Source organism: Cucurbita pepo, chromosome 13 (assembly GCF_057944985.1).
Source record: "Cucurbita pepo subsp. pepo isolate OVF chromosome 13, ASM5794498v1, whole genome shotgun sequence".
Taxonomy (NCBI): Eukaryota; Viridiplantae; Streptophyta; class Magnoliopsida; order Cucurbitales; family Cucurbitaceae; genus Cucurbita; species Cucurbita pepo.
The window spans coordinates 11035707-11055108 of NC_141810.1; the positions used below are offsets into that span (position 1 = coordinate 11035707).

Genomic DNA, 19402 nt, shown 5'->3' on the forward strand with positions numbered 1-19402 from the left:
GCTCTCCAAGCTATAAGACAACATACTGTCTCTTTAAAACTTTATGAGGTAGCGCCTCAGCCAAGATCGTCGATCATTCACTACATTAGAAAAGCAAGCTACCTAATTCTAAGAACAAAAAAGTTATTCATTCTAGAGATAAAAATTGTCGCCCAATAGACCCGTGACACTAGAAATGGGTGGACCACCTTCTCAAACTCAAAGTAGGTCTGTGAGCAAATAGAAAACCGCTCAAAACCATTCATCACATCCTTAGCGTAGTTAATTACCATAGGCTTTTTTTTGGGCTCTAAAAAGTTCTGGCATAATTCATATCGTAACCATGAAATCATGTATGTTTTAGACTAATTTCTTTCATGGTATATAAATTATAGTCGTTTCTATAAGTTATTTATAGATCATCGCTTCCTTCTTTAATCATAAGTTATTGTCACATCGTGGTACAAGTAAATAGGTTCATTTAAGCTTACCTTAAATATAAGGGTCTTACCTTTTTAATCTTATAATAGGAGTTAGGTAATCACCTTATAATTTGGGTTGGTTGGTGGAGTGGAATTGGGAGGGCATTTGAAAGAGAGAGAGAGGGGACAGTGTCCTTTCTTTGGTCCTCTCTTTCGTCCCCTTTTACCTTTATTTCTTTCTACTTTTCCACTCTCTTCGCTTTCACTTTTGCTTTTCCACATACCTCTTTTTAAATTTTAGATTCTTTGAAAAGACCATTGAGCTTTGCGCAAATAGGCATCCTTCAAATCAATTCCTCATTTTTAAAATCAATTCCCTCCACATAATTATTGAAGAATATGGTTGGATTTCCATATGAGGTTGCAAAGAGCGGAGAGAAATAAAAAAAGGGTGGTTTTGTTAATGTTGCCAATAATAAACAAACCCTTTTTTACATGAAACGCTCAAGGGAATAGATGGAAGGTTTAAAGTTAATCCAATTAGTCGAGCATCATACAATGTTTATTTCATTGAAACGCTAAGATGATGAACAAACCATTCTCAACTCATTTCTTTCTACTGATAATGAGTCTTAGATCTACTTTCTACTATAAACATGATATTCTCAAACCCTTCACCAACGCCCCAAAATAGTAAAAGTTTATGATAACGATAAAGCATAGAGAACTGATAAGATTCATATTAAGAGCATCTCTTCTCTTTTTTATGATTCAAATTGTATGGAGTATAAGTTGCAAAACGATAAAAAATTACGCTAAAAGAACGTAAAATTTAGATTATCTTTTTAATCAAATATCTCAAAACAATAACACTTGTTTGAGATTTAAATTACTCTCACTGGCAAAATTAATTAAAAAATAATTTACCGTCTATAAAACATTTCAAGAGCTATACCCTTCCTAATTTATTAGGATTTCAAGAGATATAACCTTCCTAATTTATTAGGACAAAGAAGTTTAAAACTTAAAATCCACTCATGTAACCTTATAAATCTAGATTTCAATCATTCTGTCTTAAATTTATAACCATCACAGAATAGATTCCCAAATCAAGATTGTTTAATTAAACTTGATTTCACTTATCTTGTGGTAATTTTGATAACATAAAGCATTTGCAGCATAATTTTATAGTCCTTTTCGCATACCTTTTGTCATGTAGGCAATGTCCTCAACAAATAAAGAGCTTGTTGCCACTGTACTCGTTGCGACAGAACAATTCTCCTCAACGCTGGCACAGCTCCAGCAGCTAAAATTGCTGGATGATTTTCAGTATCCATACTCAGATTATACAATATGGCTAAGGCTGCTTCCCTTGCCCTCTCACTTCCTTCATCGATCAGCTTCACCAATGGAAAGATGCCACCTTTAGAAGCAACAGCTCGGGTTGCATCAACCATTCCCTCCGAGACTATTCTGTTCAGCTCCACAACAGCGGATTCCTGAACTTCCATGGACAACGAGCTTTTCATCTGCTGAATAAGTCTCGGTATAGTTTCGTACAGAGCGACCTCCATGTCGATGGGATCTCCAGAATCTATGCTCGGAGCTGCAACGGAGCTGACTTTGATTAGGCAAGCAGCAATCCAATCTTTGTGCTGAACGGGAATGTCCAACTTCAGGATTCGACGAAGCGACTCGGTGAAACGAGCGGCGTTTATTTTGTTGCAGAACTTTTCAGAATCCATAAGCTTTGTTAGTAGTCGGGAGGCAGCTGATATTGCAAGACCAGCTTCTTCAACTTCAAGGGCATGTCTTTCAGGCGGCCAATCTTCAGCATCAGCATCTGTGCAACCAAAATTCACATTGAGAAGCAGCCTTCAATATCTAATGCTCAGGAACTATCAAGTTAATCATTTCAAATCAGTATTGAAGTTTCAGAAGCTATACGGAAACGATACACATCAAGTTCCACACTAAGAGTGCAAAAATCTATAACTTCTGAAGCAGCTGTTCCTCAATCTGGCGTACAAATTCCAAAAGAATGAGATGGCTACAGTTTCTATCTCATCTGCTTTAACAAGGCAGATGTTATAGACAAATGCAAATGAAGATATCATGGAAATATTTGATCTTTTTGAGACATTTTTACCATTATCTCTCACTTGTAAGGTCCCAAACTAGCAAAAGACCAAATATATAGGTACCGATGTTGATTGGAAAGAAAATAATAGACTTCTGAACTTAGGACATCTACTCCACTCAACTAAAAAATTTAAATGGACAGATTATGGTATATTTAATCTTGTCATATTTTGTTATCAGTGTTTGGTACTAAGTGCTAATTTGTCACAGTAGTTTGGAACGAGGAGCTGGCCAAGCTAGAATATCGAGACTAGAAGAAACCTCAATCATTTGATTGAATGAAAGGATCGATTTAATGCAAAGACTTGAGAGGTGACTTTATCTGAGGTTAAGAAAAATAGCAAGTCCAACGACTAATTGAGCATATGTAACAGCCCATCTCTTTCAATATTCCTTTCCCAATACCCATAAATTTTGTAACTCTATGCATTGAGTGAGAAAACAATAATAAAGCATGTGAGAAAACAATAATAAAGCATTTGAGCTTTGATCTATTTTATTTTTTGCTATCTCTTTCAATATTCCTTTCCCAATATCCATAAAGCATTTGTAGCTTTGATCTATTTTATCTTTTGCTATCTCTTTCAATATTCCTTTCTCAATACCCAAGCGGTGAGCCGCGGGTAAATATTGTCTTATTTTGGCTTTCCCTTCTAGGCTTCCGCTCAAGGTTTTAAAATGCGTCTACTAGGGAGAGATTTCCACGCATTTATAAGAAATGTTTTGTTCCCCTCTCCAACCAATATGATATCTCACAATCCACCCCCCTTCAGACCCAACATTCTTGCTAGCACATCGCCCAGTGTTTTGACACTGATACCATTTATAGCGGCTCAAGCTCACCACTAGCAGATATTGTCTTCTTTGGGCTTTCTCTTTCAGGCTTCCCCTCAAGGTTTTTAAAATGCGTCTACTAGGGAGAGGGTCTAGTCCTACTCCGGTCAGTTTCTCGCACCTTCTGGTAACTTGCCTCTGATACCATTTGTAACAGCTCAAGCCTACCGCTATTAAATATTGTCCTCTTCAGGCTTTCCCTTATGGGCTTTCCCCTTAAGGTTTTAAAACGCTCTACTAGGGAGTGGTTGCGACACCCTTATAAGAAATGTTTCATTCCCCTCTCCTTGTAACAGCCCAAACCCAATCGCTAGCAGATATTGTCCTCTTCGGGCTTTCCCTTTTGTGCTTCCTCTCAAGGTTTTTAAACGCGTCTACTAGAGAGTGGTTTCCACTCCCTTATAAGGAATATTTCGTTCCCCTCTCCAAACGATGTGGGATCTGATAGTATATGTCTTTCATAATTACTTAGTGCAAGAACATATGGAAGTACAAACACGAAAGGACAAAACTCATCCTCTAGGACATTACTTATGGAAGGCATAACACACAAGAAAAAGTACAGAAAAATGGCAAGAAGCACTATTTCAACCACCAGTTTCAATAAATGACGGGTTTGCAGCTTGATCTATGAGTAACTATAGGCAAGGGTAGGCGTCAAAGCACCGCATCAATAACCTCCAAAGACAATGGCATAAGGATTTTCCACTTGCGTTTTAACCACAATGTTAAGCATGGTTATTTCCAACTTTTATTGCAAAAATAAATCTACGGATAAAAGAATGATGCCAATACATTACTAATGTTTTCATTCAAATATTCTTCGCTTTTAAGCTATCAGTGACATTATTTGACTAACGATGGGTTTGATGTTTAATAATGGTACAAATAATTAAATAAACAGACAGACCAGATGTTAATCTGATGGAGCCCATGTAGAACTAGAACAGTATTGAAATATAAAGAGATACAAGAACTTCAATATAACCCCAATATTGTAGGTACTTAAAACCTCCCTTCTTGAGTAATCTCACTCAAACCTAACCTCTGAACAATTGTCTATCCCCATCCTTTCCCACTCACTCTATTTATAACAAATCTCCAATAACTTCTCTGACTAATTACTAATATAAACTTAATGCCCAAATAATATTCCTAGAACTATGCTAATATCACAACCGCTTTATGCATGCACTCGTACAATTTTCAAAGACGGTGTCAATTGATGTTTAGTAAAATGGTGTGCGTACCTATTGAAACTTCAAGCTGGAAAACAGCGGACAATCCAGATTCTATCTCCATGGGATCGATTATATCCATGCTTGGGTCCATCATAGAAATAAATTCTAGGATAGAAGCAGCTTTGCGTTTCAAGTTTGGGGATGAGGTCTTCAAAATCTCAACTAGGCTAGAAACAACAACAGCATCCAACACATCTTTCCTAAAAAGTTATTAAAAGAAGATTCATATTAGTATCTAACTGATCAAAAATAATGATTGACCAGCAAGATTCACACTCAACCTGGTAGAAGCTTCAGAATTCCTTTCTGAATGTTGTGCCCCTCGAGAACCGTTCACCGGTCCATTGTAAAACTGGAATGTATGAACACTCTTAGTAAGTCAATTCCAAGATTCAAGGTCTTACAACTTGATACATGAAACACAAAACAAAACCTTTGATTTCATTTCTTTACTAGGGTCCAAGATCCGAGAAAGTATATCGAGGGTCTACAAGACAGGGATGACGACTTGAGTCAGTACTAAACCAAACTACTTCATTCTTCACAAATCTAAAGTAGCCAAAATTACCTTCTCCATCACATTTTCAGGAATACTTGAGAGCTTTAAAATACTGAGCAAAGGACTAAGTGCACCTGCATTTTCAATTGTCTGGCAAACAACATTGCTATGCCAACACCAGCAAAATGATACCATAGAAAATAAACAATCACTTAATGATAAACAATCTATATACCATTGAAAGTGGTGAGAACTTGGAATGATATAACTCAAGTTTTACCTGATTGACAGTCTCTCCAGGGCTTGAATTGAAGCCCATTTGACTGAATTATTCATATTATCCAAAAGCTTCACTAAATGTTTGATTGCTCCAGCTTCCTTGAATGAAACACGCATGTGTTCATTGATAGATGCATCAGCAATTAACTCTGCAGTTCTCACTTTGGCATTATCATCCTCTAGTTCGAGGACCAAGACTAGTCGAGCCACACCGTCTCTCCAAGGTAAGAGTGTAAGATGATTACTGGTAGATGATTCGGATTGAGTGTCCTTCAAATCTTCAAGTTCTATGGCACCTATTCTAGCCAGAAATTGTTGCTGTGACCGTCCAACAATTGCATTAATCTTGCCTTCATCTATGTTTGTATTATTATCAACATTCAACCCGAGGAGTAATTCAGAGGCACCAAATCTTGAAGGTTTTTTGGAAGATCGTTCAATTTCTGTGCCATCAGGCAAACTTGGCCATGAATGCAGGCCTGGTTTGAAGGATTTATAGGCAGCAGCACCAAGTACTGGTACTGGAACCAGTCCTTCCTCTATCACAAGAATTCTATAATACTCATCTTTACAAAGTTCTAGCAACGCATTTCTTGCTTCCTTTCTCATAGTTTTTGAGCTGTCTGCCTCAGCTTTTAACTGATACGCCTGAGGCCACAGAGCAAAAGTCAATACTATGTTTACTTCCAAACAGCCATTTTATATAAGCTGAAGAATGCACAGAGAAAAAGAAAAAAAGTTCTACCAGTTTAGGAATTAAGCCTGATTCAACAATAACCCCATGGTTACATGGGCTCAAAGTAAGATTTGCTATAACCCCTCCAGCTGCTTCCTTCACCTTCATGTCCTCATCATCAAGATTCTTAATAAGTAATGGCAGAATATCAGTATTTGCAATTTTTTTTCTGAGTTTTTCGTCTACCGACAAATTCCACAGAACACATATGCTTTGCTCCTTCACCTGCACAGCTACAGCTGCATTCAGATATGGCTCAATTACAGGCAGCCAAAAGACAAACGTAAAAGAAAAACACACCTCAGGAGTCAAGGACGGTCGACTAAGCAAGGCAGTTATCTCTTCAATTGCTCCACTTTCGGCAACTGAATCTCGGAATAAGTTCACCATAGAAATTGACCGTAGAAGGCCAGCAGCTGCTTCACACGTAGAGGCCGACTCTGACCTAAGAAGATTTACTGTTAGATTTATGCATCCAGGAAACTGCATGATGGCATCTATGTGCTTCTTCCCTCCAAGGGAATATTTCCATAAAGCTACGATTGCTTGTTCTCTATCTAGAGGATCATGATCTAAGCCGAGCATCCGGACAAACAATGCCACATAACTGTGTCCAACATTAGAAGAATCATTTGGTACGTCTCTGATGTCCTGAGAGTACAATTACAGTATATCTCCATTAACATAAATTAGCAAACACTAAGAACCTTTCATGCTGATAATAAACATTCTACCTAAATTCCATACGGCACCTTGCACACAATCACAACTAATTCAGACAGTACAATGACCATTTCAAAGAAAAAGAAAGTTAAGCCATAAATAAACAGAATTGCAAGCACTTTTTAGAGTGGATTACAAATCCAAAATACAAACAAAGAAACTAAACATAAAACGATGCCCTGGCAAAAATAATAAACATGAGGTTTAGTTACAAAATGCTCACTGATTGCAGCTATTTAATTCCTGAATTTTAGAGAGTTCCAATGATGTTCTTGAACTTTCAATTTTGGTTTATGAACTTTCTGCTATTAACATTGTTACTTATAAGTGATGATTTACTATAACATGTCAATGGTAGCATCAAAAAAGTAGGTCTAATAGATAATAGACAAAATGAATATTGTACCTTAACAGAGTAATCAAACACTACGTGAAAATCAAAGTATAATTAGAACCAAAGTTCATAGTGACACTTAATTTTTGGGATTAAATATGCATAATCAAGTTGAGTACTAAACTTGTTATTTAACTCGAAATGAATCAATCCAGTTCAAACTGAAAAAGAAGGAAAACTCAAATTCTAAAACAAACAGACGACAATCGCAGATGAGCAAAACGCAGATAGGATATGAAGTAGCAGAAACCTACAGAAGCTGCAGACTGCTGCTGTGTAGAATCAAGAGCACCACCACCATCGCTGCTAACCCTCCTGTGTACAACGCGTTTACAGGAAAATTCTGTTCTGAAACGAAGACGAAAGAGAAGGAGCGATGGGTCTCTGGGATTAGGAATTCCCATAGTTCCAACTGCAAAAATCTTCATGCGAGTACTCGAGAGTGCGTGTTGTCGGAAGGAAACGGGGAAGTGGAAATTGGAGGGTATTGAAATTGCGGCCAACATTTTGGGAAAAAATCATGAGAAGAAGAAGCAGAAGAAGAAGGAGAGAAAAACCAATGGAATTTACTAGAAATGAAATGCAGCGAGGAGTTCGAGTGTTGTCCGGTTTTGGAGATGATATTTAATATATTTATCGCCTTTTTTTAACTCAAAAATAATAATAAATAAATAAATAAACGTATTTGCCCATTTAATAATTTTACAAAAAAAAAAAAAAAAAAAAACAATTTCGTTCTTTGTGGTCAATCGTTCAAATTAGGTTGGGCGTAAACGTATGGATAGGGAACTCGAGGGAATGTTTTGGTGGTATTGGCACTACTCTCGTTATCGTCAGTAGATATGCTTTTTTTTCTATTAACGTGGGCCTTTCTCTATTGTTATTGGTATCCGCTTCACTATATGCTTATGCTTTTTCTAATGCTTATGCATCAAATTCACTCTAAATCATCCTTGTGGAGACCGGTTCCTTTATTTCTTTTATGACAACATCTAGAATAAACCATCTCATGCAAAAAAAAATAATATAATAAATAATAGTGTAAATTTTCTCCAAATGTAAGGTGAGCATTCTTCTTTCAACACATATTCCACAACGATAGAGCAAGATTCTTGGAATTTATAGCTGCACCCAACATGAGAAAATTCCTTACTTTTATAGTCAACCTGCACATAATTGTGGCACATATTTGGATCAACAAGTCGAATGAGCTACTTTTTCATGTTTGCAAATCGAGTCGAATGAGCTACTTTTTCATGTTTGCAAATCGAGTAAGAAAATATTTGGCTGAGCAATAAAGATAAAAAGTCCAAAACTAACCTTGAAGACCACAGCATTATATCAGTAGTACTATTGATATATTTTATTATCATACATCATTTATATACTACTTAGTATATCAATAAATAGATACATTATTTATATGATATGCTACTGGGATTGTTTGAATGAGTGCTAATATATTATTGATATAATACTAAAAATAGATTACTAAAATATTACTCATACACTTCAAAAACATTTACACAGGGATTTTTTTTTTTTTTTTTTTTTTTTTTTTTCACATTTACAGAAGTCCCTTGGCCAAGAAATTTTAATTCATAAACATTTTTCATTTTTGATGCAATACATAAAAGTCCTCGAAGAAACAGCTCAATTAATTAGAGCATCCCGCTCGCATTCACAACAAAATTGGAGACTTCACTTCCTCAAGCTAAGAATTACAAACATTTTAAACGTCTTTCTTTTCAGCACTCTTGCAACTAAGATTGCAGCTAGGATTCACTAATTAAAGATTTTAACTCATCTCGAAATGTGGGAACTTTGCTTGCTTCAACAGCCATTACTATTCCCATTAACTGGTAACCTTTTAGCTGCAAGAAAAAACAACACGTGAAAAACTAATTATAAATACATTTTACAGTGCCTTCAATACCATATTTTAGTAACAGGGAAACGCTAAAAACGAATCCGAAAACACATGAACTGGACATCTTTGTAATTGGGCACAATGCAAGCATGCAACAACGTCTTACAACTATGAAAACTATTCGGATTAGTCGTGTAAGTTTAATACTTGCCTTGTTAGTTGTTTGTGGCTGGACGTGCAAGGGAAAGCAGAAGGACCATAAACACAACTGAAATAAGTTTTTGGATAAGAAAAACATTGTTAAGACGGTTTGAAGAGAATCTAAGAAGCAACAATGGTACAGGGAAGCTGCATCAAAATACCTTGTGAAATATTTCATCTTCTGCCTTTACATATATAATTGACTCTTCTGTTTCAGGAGTCGCCTTCTTCTTATGATTTGTATTCTTGAGCTGTAGTTTGTACAACACACAACGGTCATATGAAAGAAATAATTGTTGAAAATTAGAAAAGGTACCAAACGTACTACACAGGCATACCTTGTAAATTTTACTGACTAAAATATGCAATTTGAAGCGGAAGGAATCCTGGAGCTCTTTGGTTGGCTTAAGAAAAACAGACAATAAATATTCTCAATACATTCTCATGGATACTTGAGAAGAAGAATGTACAAATGTTATTATATCTAACCTCGTCCTCAATAGCCCATGATATTTCATCAAAAAGGGCATCATAAAGTGGTGGCAGAAGTTGAGGAGGAAGATTCACAATTCTCTGAGAGACTATGAGACCAACACTAGATGCTTGCTCCTCCAGAAGTTGTTTCAAGTCATTCTTTATATCCTTGTCCGGGCAAACTTTGAGGAGATACTCCTTCAGCTCCATTATAGATCTACTGTCCTAGTGAGACAAAATTTCCACAGCAGTTTACCGATAAAGACGATTAAAAGGTTACAAACTGGCAGAGTCATAAGCTTTGACACTGCAACTGAATAGGTTGTCCGTGTTGAATAACTTTCTATGTATTCACGTTAAAATAGACATGAGAATTATAAGATGGCAGCTCTGTCATGAAGCTGCAAATTGCTCAAGTTTCCTATCTCAAACCTAATTACACTACGGCTAAGCACATAATTACTTTGACAGTGGTTCAGATTGCCATGCTGCACGAACCAACTACTAGAAGACTACAGGCAGTTAGAGAGAGAATTCAGTATTGGATTGAACTTCTATAGTGCTTACCTTATATCTTGCCAAGTTAAGGGCTGTGATAAAAGAGAATACTCCATTATCTTCATCTCCCTCAACTTTGACAACAGAACCTACTGTGGTTTGTCCTAATATTAAATCAGAAAATCCACTTATATCCCACTGTGTGTCATCTAGGTAGTTTTGCAGCAATGTCTTCACCCCATGAAAATCATCGGGTTTCGGATCAAAAAAGGCAAAGTCTGCTTGAACTTCCTACAAGAAACGATCAACAAAGTTCATATATGATAATACATATGGATGAATAAGAAAATATTAACCATATAAGGTAAGAAAAAGTTCAAGTCTTACTTCAAACTCTTCATCGCTGGAAGAAGAGTCAGATGAATCACTCTGGGGCTCAGGACTATTCCTAATAAAATCATTACCTACAATTAGAACAAAACGCAATAATGATATTCACTAAAAACTCAGCAGTATCAATACCAGCGCATAAAGAAATGAACTCACTAGTTCAAGGAAAGAAAATCTACCCAAAGTAGATTAATACCTTCATGTTTAGGGTGAGATTTCATTAATTTTGACTTCGAAATTTGATTCCTCACCATACAAGAAGCGCGAGCAAATGAGGAAAAAGTTAAAGGACGAGTTCCCAGCAGCTGGCGCCGCTTTGTTGGCTTTCGAGGCATCTATAAAAATTGAACAAGCTGATCATCATATAGTTTATGTCATGTCAAATATATATTGTAATACACGCCAGGGTTCTGGGAAATACTATGTAAGACTCCCAGTTTAGAAACAGAAAAGTTATCAACATAAGATGACAGTAACCAAATTAAACTAATTCGTTGGTTGATAACCCAAATAGAAATTGCCTAAACTGACATAGATTTCTAATTCAGAATCGTCCAATATAAGCAATTTGGAGAGAGGATAAAATGATTGTTAGAGAGAATCTCAGGAGGTGAGAAAATATCATGAGGAATGAAAAACAGAATAAGGGACCTGGAGCAGAAGTATTTTCTCTTTTTACTTTTTCAAAAAAGAAACCTTCGGATGACCTTGGTCGAAGTTCTATCTAATACTCGAATACACCTGATTTTGTCCCTCGAGATTTACTCCAAGTATCGCCAAGGTGTTCGCCCTATTAGATCATTCACCTAATTTCTTCAGCAATTCTAGTTTCCTAACTTAATTTGACTTGAATTGAGTCAGAGCTAGGCAGATGAGACTTATAGGTGGCGGAATGCTGGGGTGAAAAATTATTGGGGAGGCCACCTTAATGTGGCTCAACCCCCAGAAATATTTCATCATCCTATCTTTCTTATTTTAACTCCATTTTAGATGGTTCAAAGTTTGTTGTTCTTATGGTGCTGCGCTCTGCCCTGAAACTGTAGAATATTAAATTCAGGACTCTAAAACCCATTACACAATAGATACTACAAGAGTCCATCTCAATGGTAAAACATCCCTACCTCTTTAACAGATTGTAGGTCCAGAACTACACCCCACATATGTGATAGAGTACTCTAATCTAAACGATACATAAAGTTATAGATGAGGATTGGTAGAATACCAGTAGAAAATCAGTTCAAACTGGTAAGAGCGAGGGAGGCGGCGACGGCACAATACGGGCGGCAGAGAGGCGGCGGCACTGAGCTGCTGAACGGAAGGGAGGAGAAGCCGGCGTGAAGAAGAATGGAACACGTGAGAGCGGGAGGAAGAAGACAGAGACGGTACTAGGGCTTCCTTATTTTCCTATTTCTGTTTTTTTTTTTTTTTTTTTTTTTTTTGTTATTTTAATAAAATGGGCTGAACTGATTTGATGGACTATTTCGAATATATTGGGCTCACTTTTTTTTTTTTTTTTTTCAGACTTTTCTATTTTATGATATATTTAAATGTAATTATCTTTAGGAAAAATAATAGATTTTTACCCCTAAATTTCTGTGATGGCATCAATGTTCACTCGTAAAATCCTTTTAGATAAATGTTATCATTTTTACCGTAACATACTAATTATTTACCATTACAGTATTCTTTCAGGATTTTTACCGTAGATAAACCATTAGAATGTCATCGTGAAACATTGTCTAGAGAGGAGAAAATTCACTGGAGAGGAAGGGGTGATATCAGTGAAAAAGGAGACGAATTGATTTTGAGTTGGGTAATCCCAATAGACAAGAACTACAACCGAACATCTTCATGCACCCTAGTACACCCAATAGACCACAAAGTCGTGTGGCCCAAGAGTCTAAGCCATCCACCTAAGATCGACTCGCACCCTCGACTCTCCCTGTCACATACTTGACTTGATCTAAGTTGACGCCTCAAACGACTTATACACGACCTCTACGCAACTTGTGCAACGTTCAACGAACTTCATTCCACTAGCTCGGTGGCTTTAGTTGGCTTGATTGGCTCATTTTTACATTTGTCCAACATTAGTATCCATATGATAACATGAATATTGATTTCAATTAAGTGCCTGAATCACGAACCTACTAAATGGATTGTGTTGCTTAAGAAAATTTAGGAGAAGACTTAATATGAAATAATAAGATTATGTTGAAATTTGGGGATCATTAGATTATGATAATGGGCTAAACCAAGTGTAAGTGTAAAATGACTAAAATACCCCTATAATTATGTATCATTGGCTTATGACCAAAGTGACCTATAAATGGCATTGAATTTGATGAGCTTGTGTCATGATTTTAAGGGATTATACAAAGTTACAAAGGGAATGAGAATTTAAATCAAGATTTGGGGTGGTAAATAACCAAATTACCCCTATGAGAATTCTAAGATATTTTCAAGACGTTAAAATACTCAAAATACTACGAAAATTTATATGAGACTCGTTTATGATATTAAGAGTAAGTATGCAAGATCTTAAGAGTATTAGGATAACTTTGGGATATGAACTAAGAGAAAAAGTACGTAACTACCCTCAACATACTTTATAAGAAATCAAGATTTTTATGAATACCAAAGTGACAAGATGCATTTGAAAGATTTATGCATGCGAAGAAATGTTTATGACTCATATGAATTAGGACGTACTTGTTAAGAATTTTTCCTTAGTTGTGCTTCAAGACTTAACAAACATGATATCCTAGAGACCTCCCAATATGCAGTGCAACATGATCCTATGATACAGACTAAGGAACGCATGAAGCCTTGGGTGTTGGTACTCAGACTATGTCACAAGGAACACTTGAAGCCTCAAACATAAGTCAGGATTGAGTTGTTCACTGAGCATAGAACCCCACAGGTCTCTCAAGGGGAGTGTCTAAGAGATAAGAACTCAAAACTTCGAACTAAGGTCAAAATTAGGTACTAAAAGGGATTAACCTTATAAAAAAAAATGTTAAGAATAGAAAGCAAGTCACCTTGAGGGAAGTGGGAAAGTTGGGAATTAAGGCTGAGTTAATATTCGAGGTTTTCTAGCATTAGTATTGACACCTTAGCGTTTTCTACTGAACGCATTTGCTTTAATAAGAAGATATGATCCAGCCATACAGCTATTTGTTGAATATAAGCTAGAATTGTTCAAGGTAGCAATGAACAGAGGTACACTTCAAGAAACAAAGGTTCTCTCATGTATATGAGCCAAGAAAGATCATTTGTATCAAAGATTTCTTTTAACTCACTAATGCCCACAACTTGTATTATTTTAACAAACTAGATCTTCGAGAATGTTCTTAAACTAGTTTGTAATAGTCCAAACAAATTCTAAAGGGAGTAACAAGATAAACCCTTAAGCAAACTTAATATTCTATATAGTGAGTGTTACACAAAGTTCTCAAAGTATGAGTCTTGGATGAACAAAAATGTTTCTTTGGGCACTGAATGTTATAAAAAGTAGTCCAATGAACCATTTTGAAACGAGAAACATTTTGTAGTTGTCCAAGCCACTAATGAGGTCGTGCAAAAGGTTAGAATGAGGATGTGTATAACCTGTCGTAGCCAAAAAAAAGATTACATTGATGTAATATGTAGAGCTCGAGTTTGAATGTAGAGCTCTAGAGTTTGAAGTAGGCAACAAGTTATGCTTGAAGGTCGTTTGATGAACGACATACCTCATATGAAACTGTAAGCTAAGTATATGTTTCATTGGAACTTTCAACATTCTAGATTGGATCAGACAAGTGGCAATATATCTACGCTTTGCAAATACTTGACTAACTTGACACGTTCTTGATCACAAACCTCTCTATATAAACAAGGACCCAAATTATTTTGAGACTAATACAGTTTTGAGGATGAAAGTTTTTTTTTAAAGGTATATGATGTAACCACGTACAAATACTCACATACCGTAGATGTAGACGAGAATTGTAGGACTACGGTGAACTAACAAAATTATAGTTATTATGAGGTAAATTAAAAAAAAAAAAAAAAAAAAAAGTTTCTTTGGGACATTATAACAAACATAAATTTTTATTTACGTAATTTATTTTGAAATATATTATAAAATCATAGTATATAATAAATGGTATCAGAGTTAGACACCAATTGGTATGTCAGTAAGACGTTGGGCCCACAAGGAGATGAATTATGAGATCTCACATTAATTAGAGAGGTGAGCGAAACCTTCGTTACAAGGGTGTGGAAACTTCTTTCCAGTAGAACTATTTTAGAACTGTGAGGCTGACAACCATATTTAATTTAATTGGATATAGCGGATAATATCTACTAGCAGTAGCCTCAAATCATTACAAAATATCTCCGTGATGCTTTTCAAATCTTAAAATTACAATAAATAAGTATTCATTTTCTTAAAATAAGTTATAATATAAAATTACATAAAATAAAGTTTTGGATGTGAAGGAACGATAATATAATAAGGGTTGAGATGGGCCGATGATGGAAGCCCATTAATGATGGGGGAGGGCGTGTTCTTGTGGGCCGGGCCTTTGCTTCCTTGTTGTACATCTTCCATTTTCATTTTAAAACATTATTCATTTCATCATACCAACAAATATTTTTAATCTTTATTTTGTACCCACACCATTATTACAATCACATTTATTAAATTATATGCTCCAAACTTAGTTAATATTATCTTTTAGTTTATTTTTTAACCATTTATTATTTTATATAATTTTTTTTAGTACAAGAAAGGTGAAATTTTGAACATCCCAGGTAAAGAGAGAAGAGGTATATGTTTTAGCCATCGAGTAAGTCAAACATTTTTCGATCCTCCAATTCATTAATTATTGTATTCATCGGTAAATTCTTTGATAAGCTTACTTTTAATAATTAGTAAAATATAATATAATTTAATAAATTAATATGAAGTAAAAAATAAAATAAAAAATAATAGAGGGGATGTTTATCTGATAAAATAAAATAATTTAATTGATGAATTAAAAAAAAAGAAAAAAAAAAGGAAACATATCACATCATTGGATCGCACACAAAAAGAAATTGATACGAAATGTGAAAGATGCAATTGAGCGACAAGGTGTGCGCCACTTGGACAACAATCCACTTCCTATCTCTATCAAACTTACTCTTTATTTACATTTAATCCATCGGTTTCATATCCATTCGAATTGGCCGACTACTACCAATGGATATTGTATCTTTCACTTATATGCTTGTGATCTTCACTATAAAACTTCAATAATCCTCGACAATAAATGCTTACCCTAAATAAGTGAGTAGGTAAAATAACAATGTCATGACAGATGTAGGAGAACGTCGGAGCCATCAAGTATTCAATCAAAATTTCATATATAACTTATGAATGGTTAGACATTTGTTTCTCTTTCCCGTTTCCAAATATCTTAGATATCATAAATTTTCAACACTCCAAAGTCATGATTTTGATATTTCAACAAACACAAAAGTATTAATTATTGTATTTAACCTAATTTCCATTGACCTAATATAATGAAATCCCTCTTAAATATAGAGAAGCTTGGTTGGATATATTAAATTCCTACAATATTGCAAAATATATCAATAATATTCTCCATATTATATAATATATTATATTTTAGTTTTAGTATTGAATTATTGTCTCAAAATCCAAATTTTATATTATTACTTTCACACACAAATTTAGCTTATTACTATCGTTTCAAATATGTCGAATACAAAAGAGAACAAACATGGACCACCTCACATCCTTCACACACGTTTGTGGTGGAGTTTTTTTTGGTACGACATTAATGGTATATGTTTTTTCTTCGTAATATCTTTATTCATTTTTAGTCGTAAGGTTCTTCCGATCCTCCTTTTCTTATATGACATTTGATATGACATCATTTTCATCTTAGTCATCCACCCGATAACATAGAATTAATAGAGAGTCGTTTCACTAACCCACCAAAATGACCGACATCCCGCTTTTTCATATAGAATTATTGTAATTATCTTATTTTTTCCATTGTTATATGCATGTAAAATTATTTTATCTTAAAAATTTGTCATAGACTTATATATTCATATAAACATTTTATTTTAAAATGTTGACAATCATAGAAAAAAATTGATATCGAGAGTTATGTACGACTAACCCGAGGTCTCTCGTGTGGGAGATTGTGTCGAGAGTCAATCTTAAGCAGCCCATCTTCGTCTTCCCGGTGATGTTCGGATCTAATCACTATTTCTCAACAAGCGCTCGAGAAAATATAAAAATGCAACATTTAAAAATTGGGTTCTATTACCTTTAAAAAAAAAAAAAAAACTAAAATAATATAAATGTGACGTGTCAAATCTTTATTTGAAATAAAAATGTCAAATCATAAAATTTATTGTGGATTCATAAATGATAATGAAAACTAAATTAATTAAAGTCAAAATATAGAAATTATAATTTAGCCGTAACAAAAGAAAATATATTATAAATAAATAAATAAAAAAAACCATGGTTTGACTTTTTATTTATTCCCCGTGTTAGAGAGAGAAAGTCAAGAAACGGCAATTATAATAAAATGTCAATTATTAAATTGTTATATAGCCGTAGGTTTGGGATAGCCTTGCATTTGTATCTCAATTATTAACATCCACGGCGGCGGGGGCGCCGGATTTTGACTTAAATCCTCACCATCCCATGGTCCTATTAAATTATTTCTTCACTTATTTTTACCCATTTTTCAATTTTTATTTTCTTCTTTTTCCTTCTCCTAAATCAAAATTTATTCAATTTAACTATTATTTTAGTTTCATAAACAATTTTACAATTTTAGAAATGTCTAAATAGCTGAAAAATCGGTTGACTTTTTAAAAAAAAGTCAAAATAATAAATTAATAATATTTAACGTTTATAACTAATGTTATATTTGACAGGATTTTAGTATTTAATGTGATATAGATTGTGAATGGGTAAAATATTTTAAATAATAATAAAAAAAAAAACAATCCAACCCAACACTGTTTTAATGCTTAATATTAAATTATTTACTTTCGATAAAATTAAATGATAAAATATTTAATATATGGAAAGAAAAATAAGGAAGATAGAATTCAATGTAATTATTTATTATATAGATAAAATGTGGTTTGAATATGTTGATTGAGACATATCAACTCAATTGAGCTGATTTAAGTATCAATCCATTAGGATCAATATTGACAAGATTAAACGACTTTAATACATATAAATATAATCAAACTTTATAAGACATTTAATATATTAAAACGAAAACAATCATAGGTTTATGCTCTGTCACGCAATAAGATTAATTTTAAAAAATGATTATATAAATTAAATGCAATTTAAAAGATAGTAGAGTTAGTTAAGAGAAAATTTCCACAACACGAGTAGTAATTGTTATTATTTTAATTCAATTACCATCAATATGAATTATTGATTAGTGGTGTATATGAGTCAGATTGGTTTGAGTTCGGAAAATCTTTTCGAGTTGGTTGGGTCAGGGCGATTTCACAGCTCAATCTAGCCCAACCCAACTCTCTATTTTTGGGTTAGGCAGTCAATTATTATTTTTCATTGTTATAAAAAAAATTTATTTATTACACTGCATATTAACATTAATAACTAAAATTTCATAAAATTCAAATATCTAACATTTACAAGTCATTGTGCATTACAAACCTCGGTTACAAACGTTAAATATTTTTATTTTTTTAAAAGTAGGGTAGGATTGAATTGGATTGTAACCCTAATTTGGGTTGGTCGGTTTAACCCGACTGAACCAAATTTCGTTCAGTTTTAAAAAAATTCAAACCAACTCAAACCGAAAAGTAATCTAACTCAACCCAATTTTTATGGTTTGAGTTGGGTAGTATGAGTTGACCGAGTTATCGAAACATCGAGTCATGTGAACACCCCTAACGAGTCCTAACCTACCAATATTAAAACAAGTTTTAACTTATTTGATTTATTTTGGTTGTTATTGGTAAATTTTAAAAACCAAGTACACCATGTTGGTTAGCTAAAATAGGCAATTGGGTAAGGAAGATAAGCGTAATAGTGAGTTGATGTCCAAAAAGAAGTAAGCCAAATCAAGTTGGTACGATAAGGTTGGCCAAACGGTGAACTTTAAACATCAATCAACATTGACCTAACAAACTCATACTCCTTGCCAACCTCCATCTCTTAATTCGTATTGAACACTTAAAATAAAAATCCTAATTTGTAGAAGTTAAGGAAATTGTTGGAAACGTGTGGAACTTGATAACTAGGTTGAGAGGTCTATGATGAGTTCATCTCAATTTGGTAACTTGTTCGACCCGCTATATGTTAATCACTACTTAATTATTGGTAATGATGACCTAACCTATATTTATCATTAATCATGCAATGGGTCAAGTAGAAAATGCATGAGATTCCTCATATAAAAACGTTCGGTTTTACCATAGAAAATAATTTGTGCATAATAACATGCTCATAATATACATGCCTAGTGTCACAATCGCACTCTTTCGGCGGTGGGACAACGATTGTGCGGTACTTGTTCTAATCTAGTGAGCAAGTCAATGGTGAGACATTTGGACTTTGTAGACAACGTCGTGGTATGCTCGAGCTTCGAATCACGTTTGAGAGAAATGTTTTGGAAAACGTGAGCGAGGAAATACATTTGAAAATAATTTGAAAA

At 34.4% G+C, this 19402-nt stretch overlaps 2 protein-coding genes across 3 annotated transcripts; both read right to left on the bottom strand.

Annotated features, from left to right (window-relative positions):
- Window positions 1-1417: 1417 nt before the first annotated feature.
- On the bottom strand, window positions 1418-7842 carry LOC111809431 (ARM repeat superfamily protein). The gene is made up of 9 exons (XM_023695895.2): window positions 7504-7842; window positions 6433-6783; window positions 6142-6357; window positions 5398-6044; window positions 5187-5283; window positions 5052-5105; window positions 4900-4970; window positions 4628-4818; window positions 1418-2244 (listed from the first exon to the last, which is right to left on the bottom strand). The coding sequence occupies exons 1-9, from the start codon at window positions 7753-7755 to the stop codon at window positions 1613-1615; spliced, it is 2511 nt and encodes an 836-aa protein (XP_023551663.2). The 5' UTR covers window positions 7756-7842; the 3' UTR covers window positions 1418-1612.
- Window positions 7843-8829: 987 nt separating this feature from the next.
- On the bottom strand, window positions 8830-12099 carry LOC111808173 (CDK inhibitor P21 binding protein). 2 transcript variants are annotated; one of them, XM_023694003.2, is made up of 9 exons: window positions 11905-12099; window positions 10879-11035; window positions 10680-10756; window positions 10362-10583; window positions 9810-10019; window positions 9659-9724; window positions 9482-9571; window positions 9331-9387; window positions 8830-9123 (listed from the first exon to the last, which is right to left on the bottom strand). In XM_023694003.2, the coding sequence occupies exons 2-9, from the start codon at window positions 11015-11017 to the stop codon at window positions 9025-9027; spliced, it is 960 nt and encodes a 319-aa protein (XP_023549771.2). In that variant the 5' UTR covers window positions 11018-11035; window positions 11905-12099; the 3' UTR covers window positions 8830-9024. The 2 variants fall into 2 exon arrangements, with proteins under 2 accessions (XP_023549771.2, XP_023549770.2); XM_023694002.2 differs by having other exon boundaries at window positions 10879-11017; window positions 11905-12098.
- Window positions 12100-19402: the final 7303 nt, after the last annotated feature.

Excerpts from the sequence above, each read along its gene's own strand:
- LOC111809431 (XM_023695895.2), bottom strand. The coding sequence starts at position 7,755 with ATGTTGGCCGCAATTTCAATACCCTCCAATTTCCACTTCCCCGTTTCC. Across the intron at positions 4,819-4,899 it reads AATTCTGAAGCTTCTACCAG|GAAAGATGTGTTGGATGCTG; the intron begins GTTGAGTGTGAA and ends ATAACTTTTTAG. Across the intron at positions 2,245-4,627 it reads CCAGCTTGAAGTTTCAATAG|ATGCTGATGCTGAAGATTGG; the intron begins GTACGCACACCA and ends TTGGTTGCACAG.
- LOC111808173 (XM_023694003.2), bottom strand. The coding sequence starts at position 11,017 with ATGCCTCGAAAGCCAACAAAGCGGCGCCAGCTGCTGGGAACTCGTCCT. Across the intron at positions 9,572-9,658 it reads TAGTCAGTAAAATTTACAAG|CTCAAGAATACAAATCATAA; the intron begins GTATGCCTGTGT and ends TACAAACTACAG. Across the intron at positions 9,388-9,481 it reads AAGATGAAATATTTCACAAG|TTGTGTTTATGGTCCTTCTG; the intron begins GTATTTTGATGC and ends AACTTATTTCAG.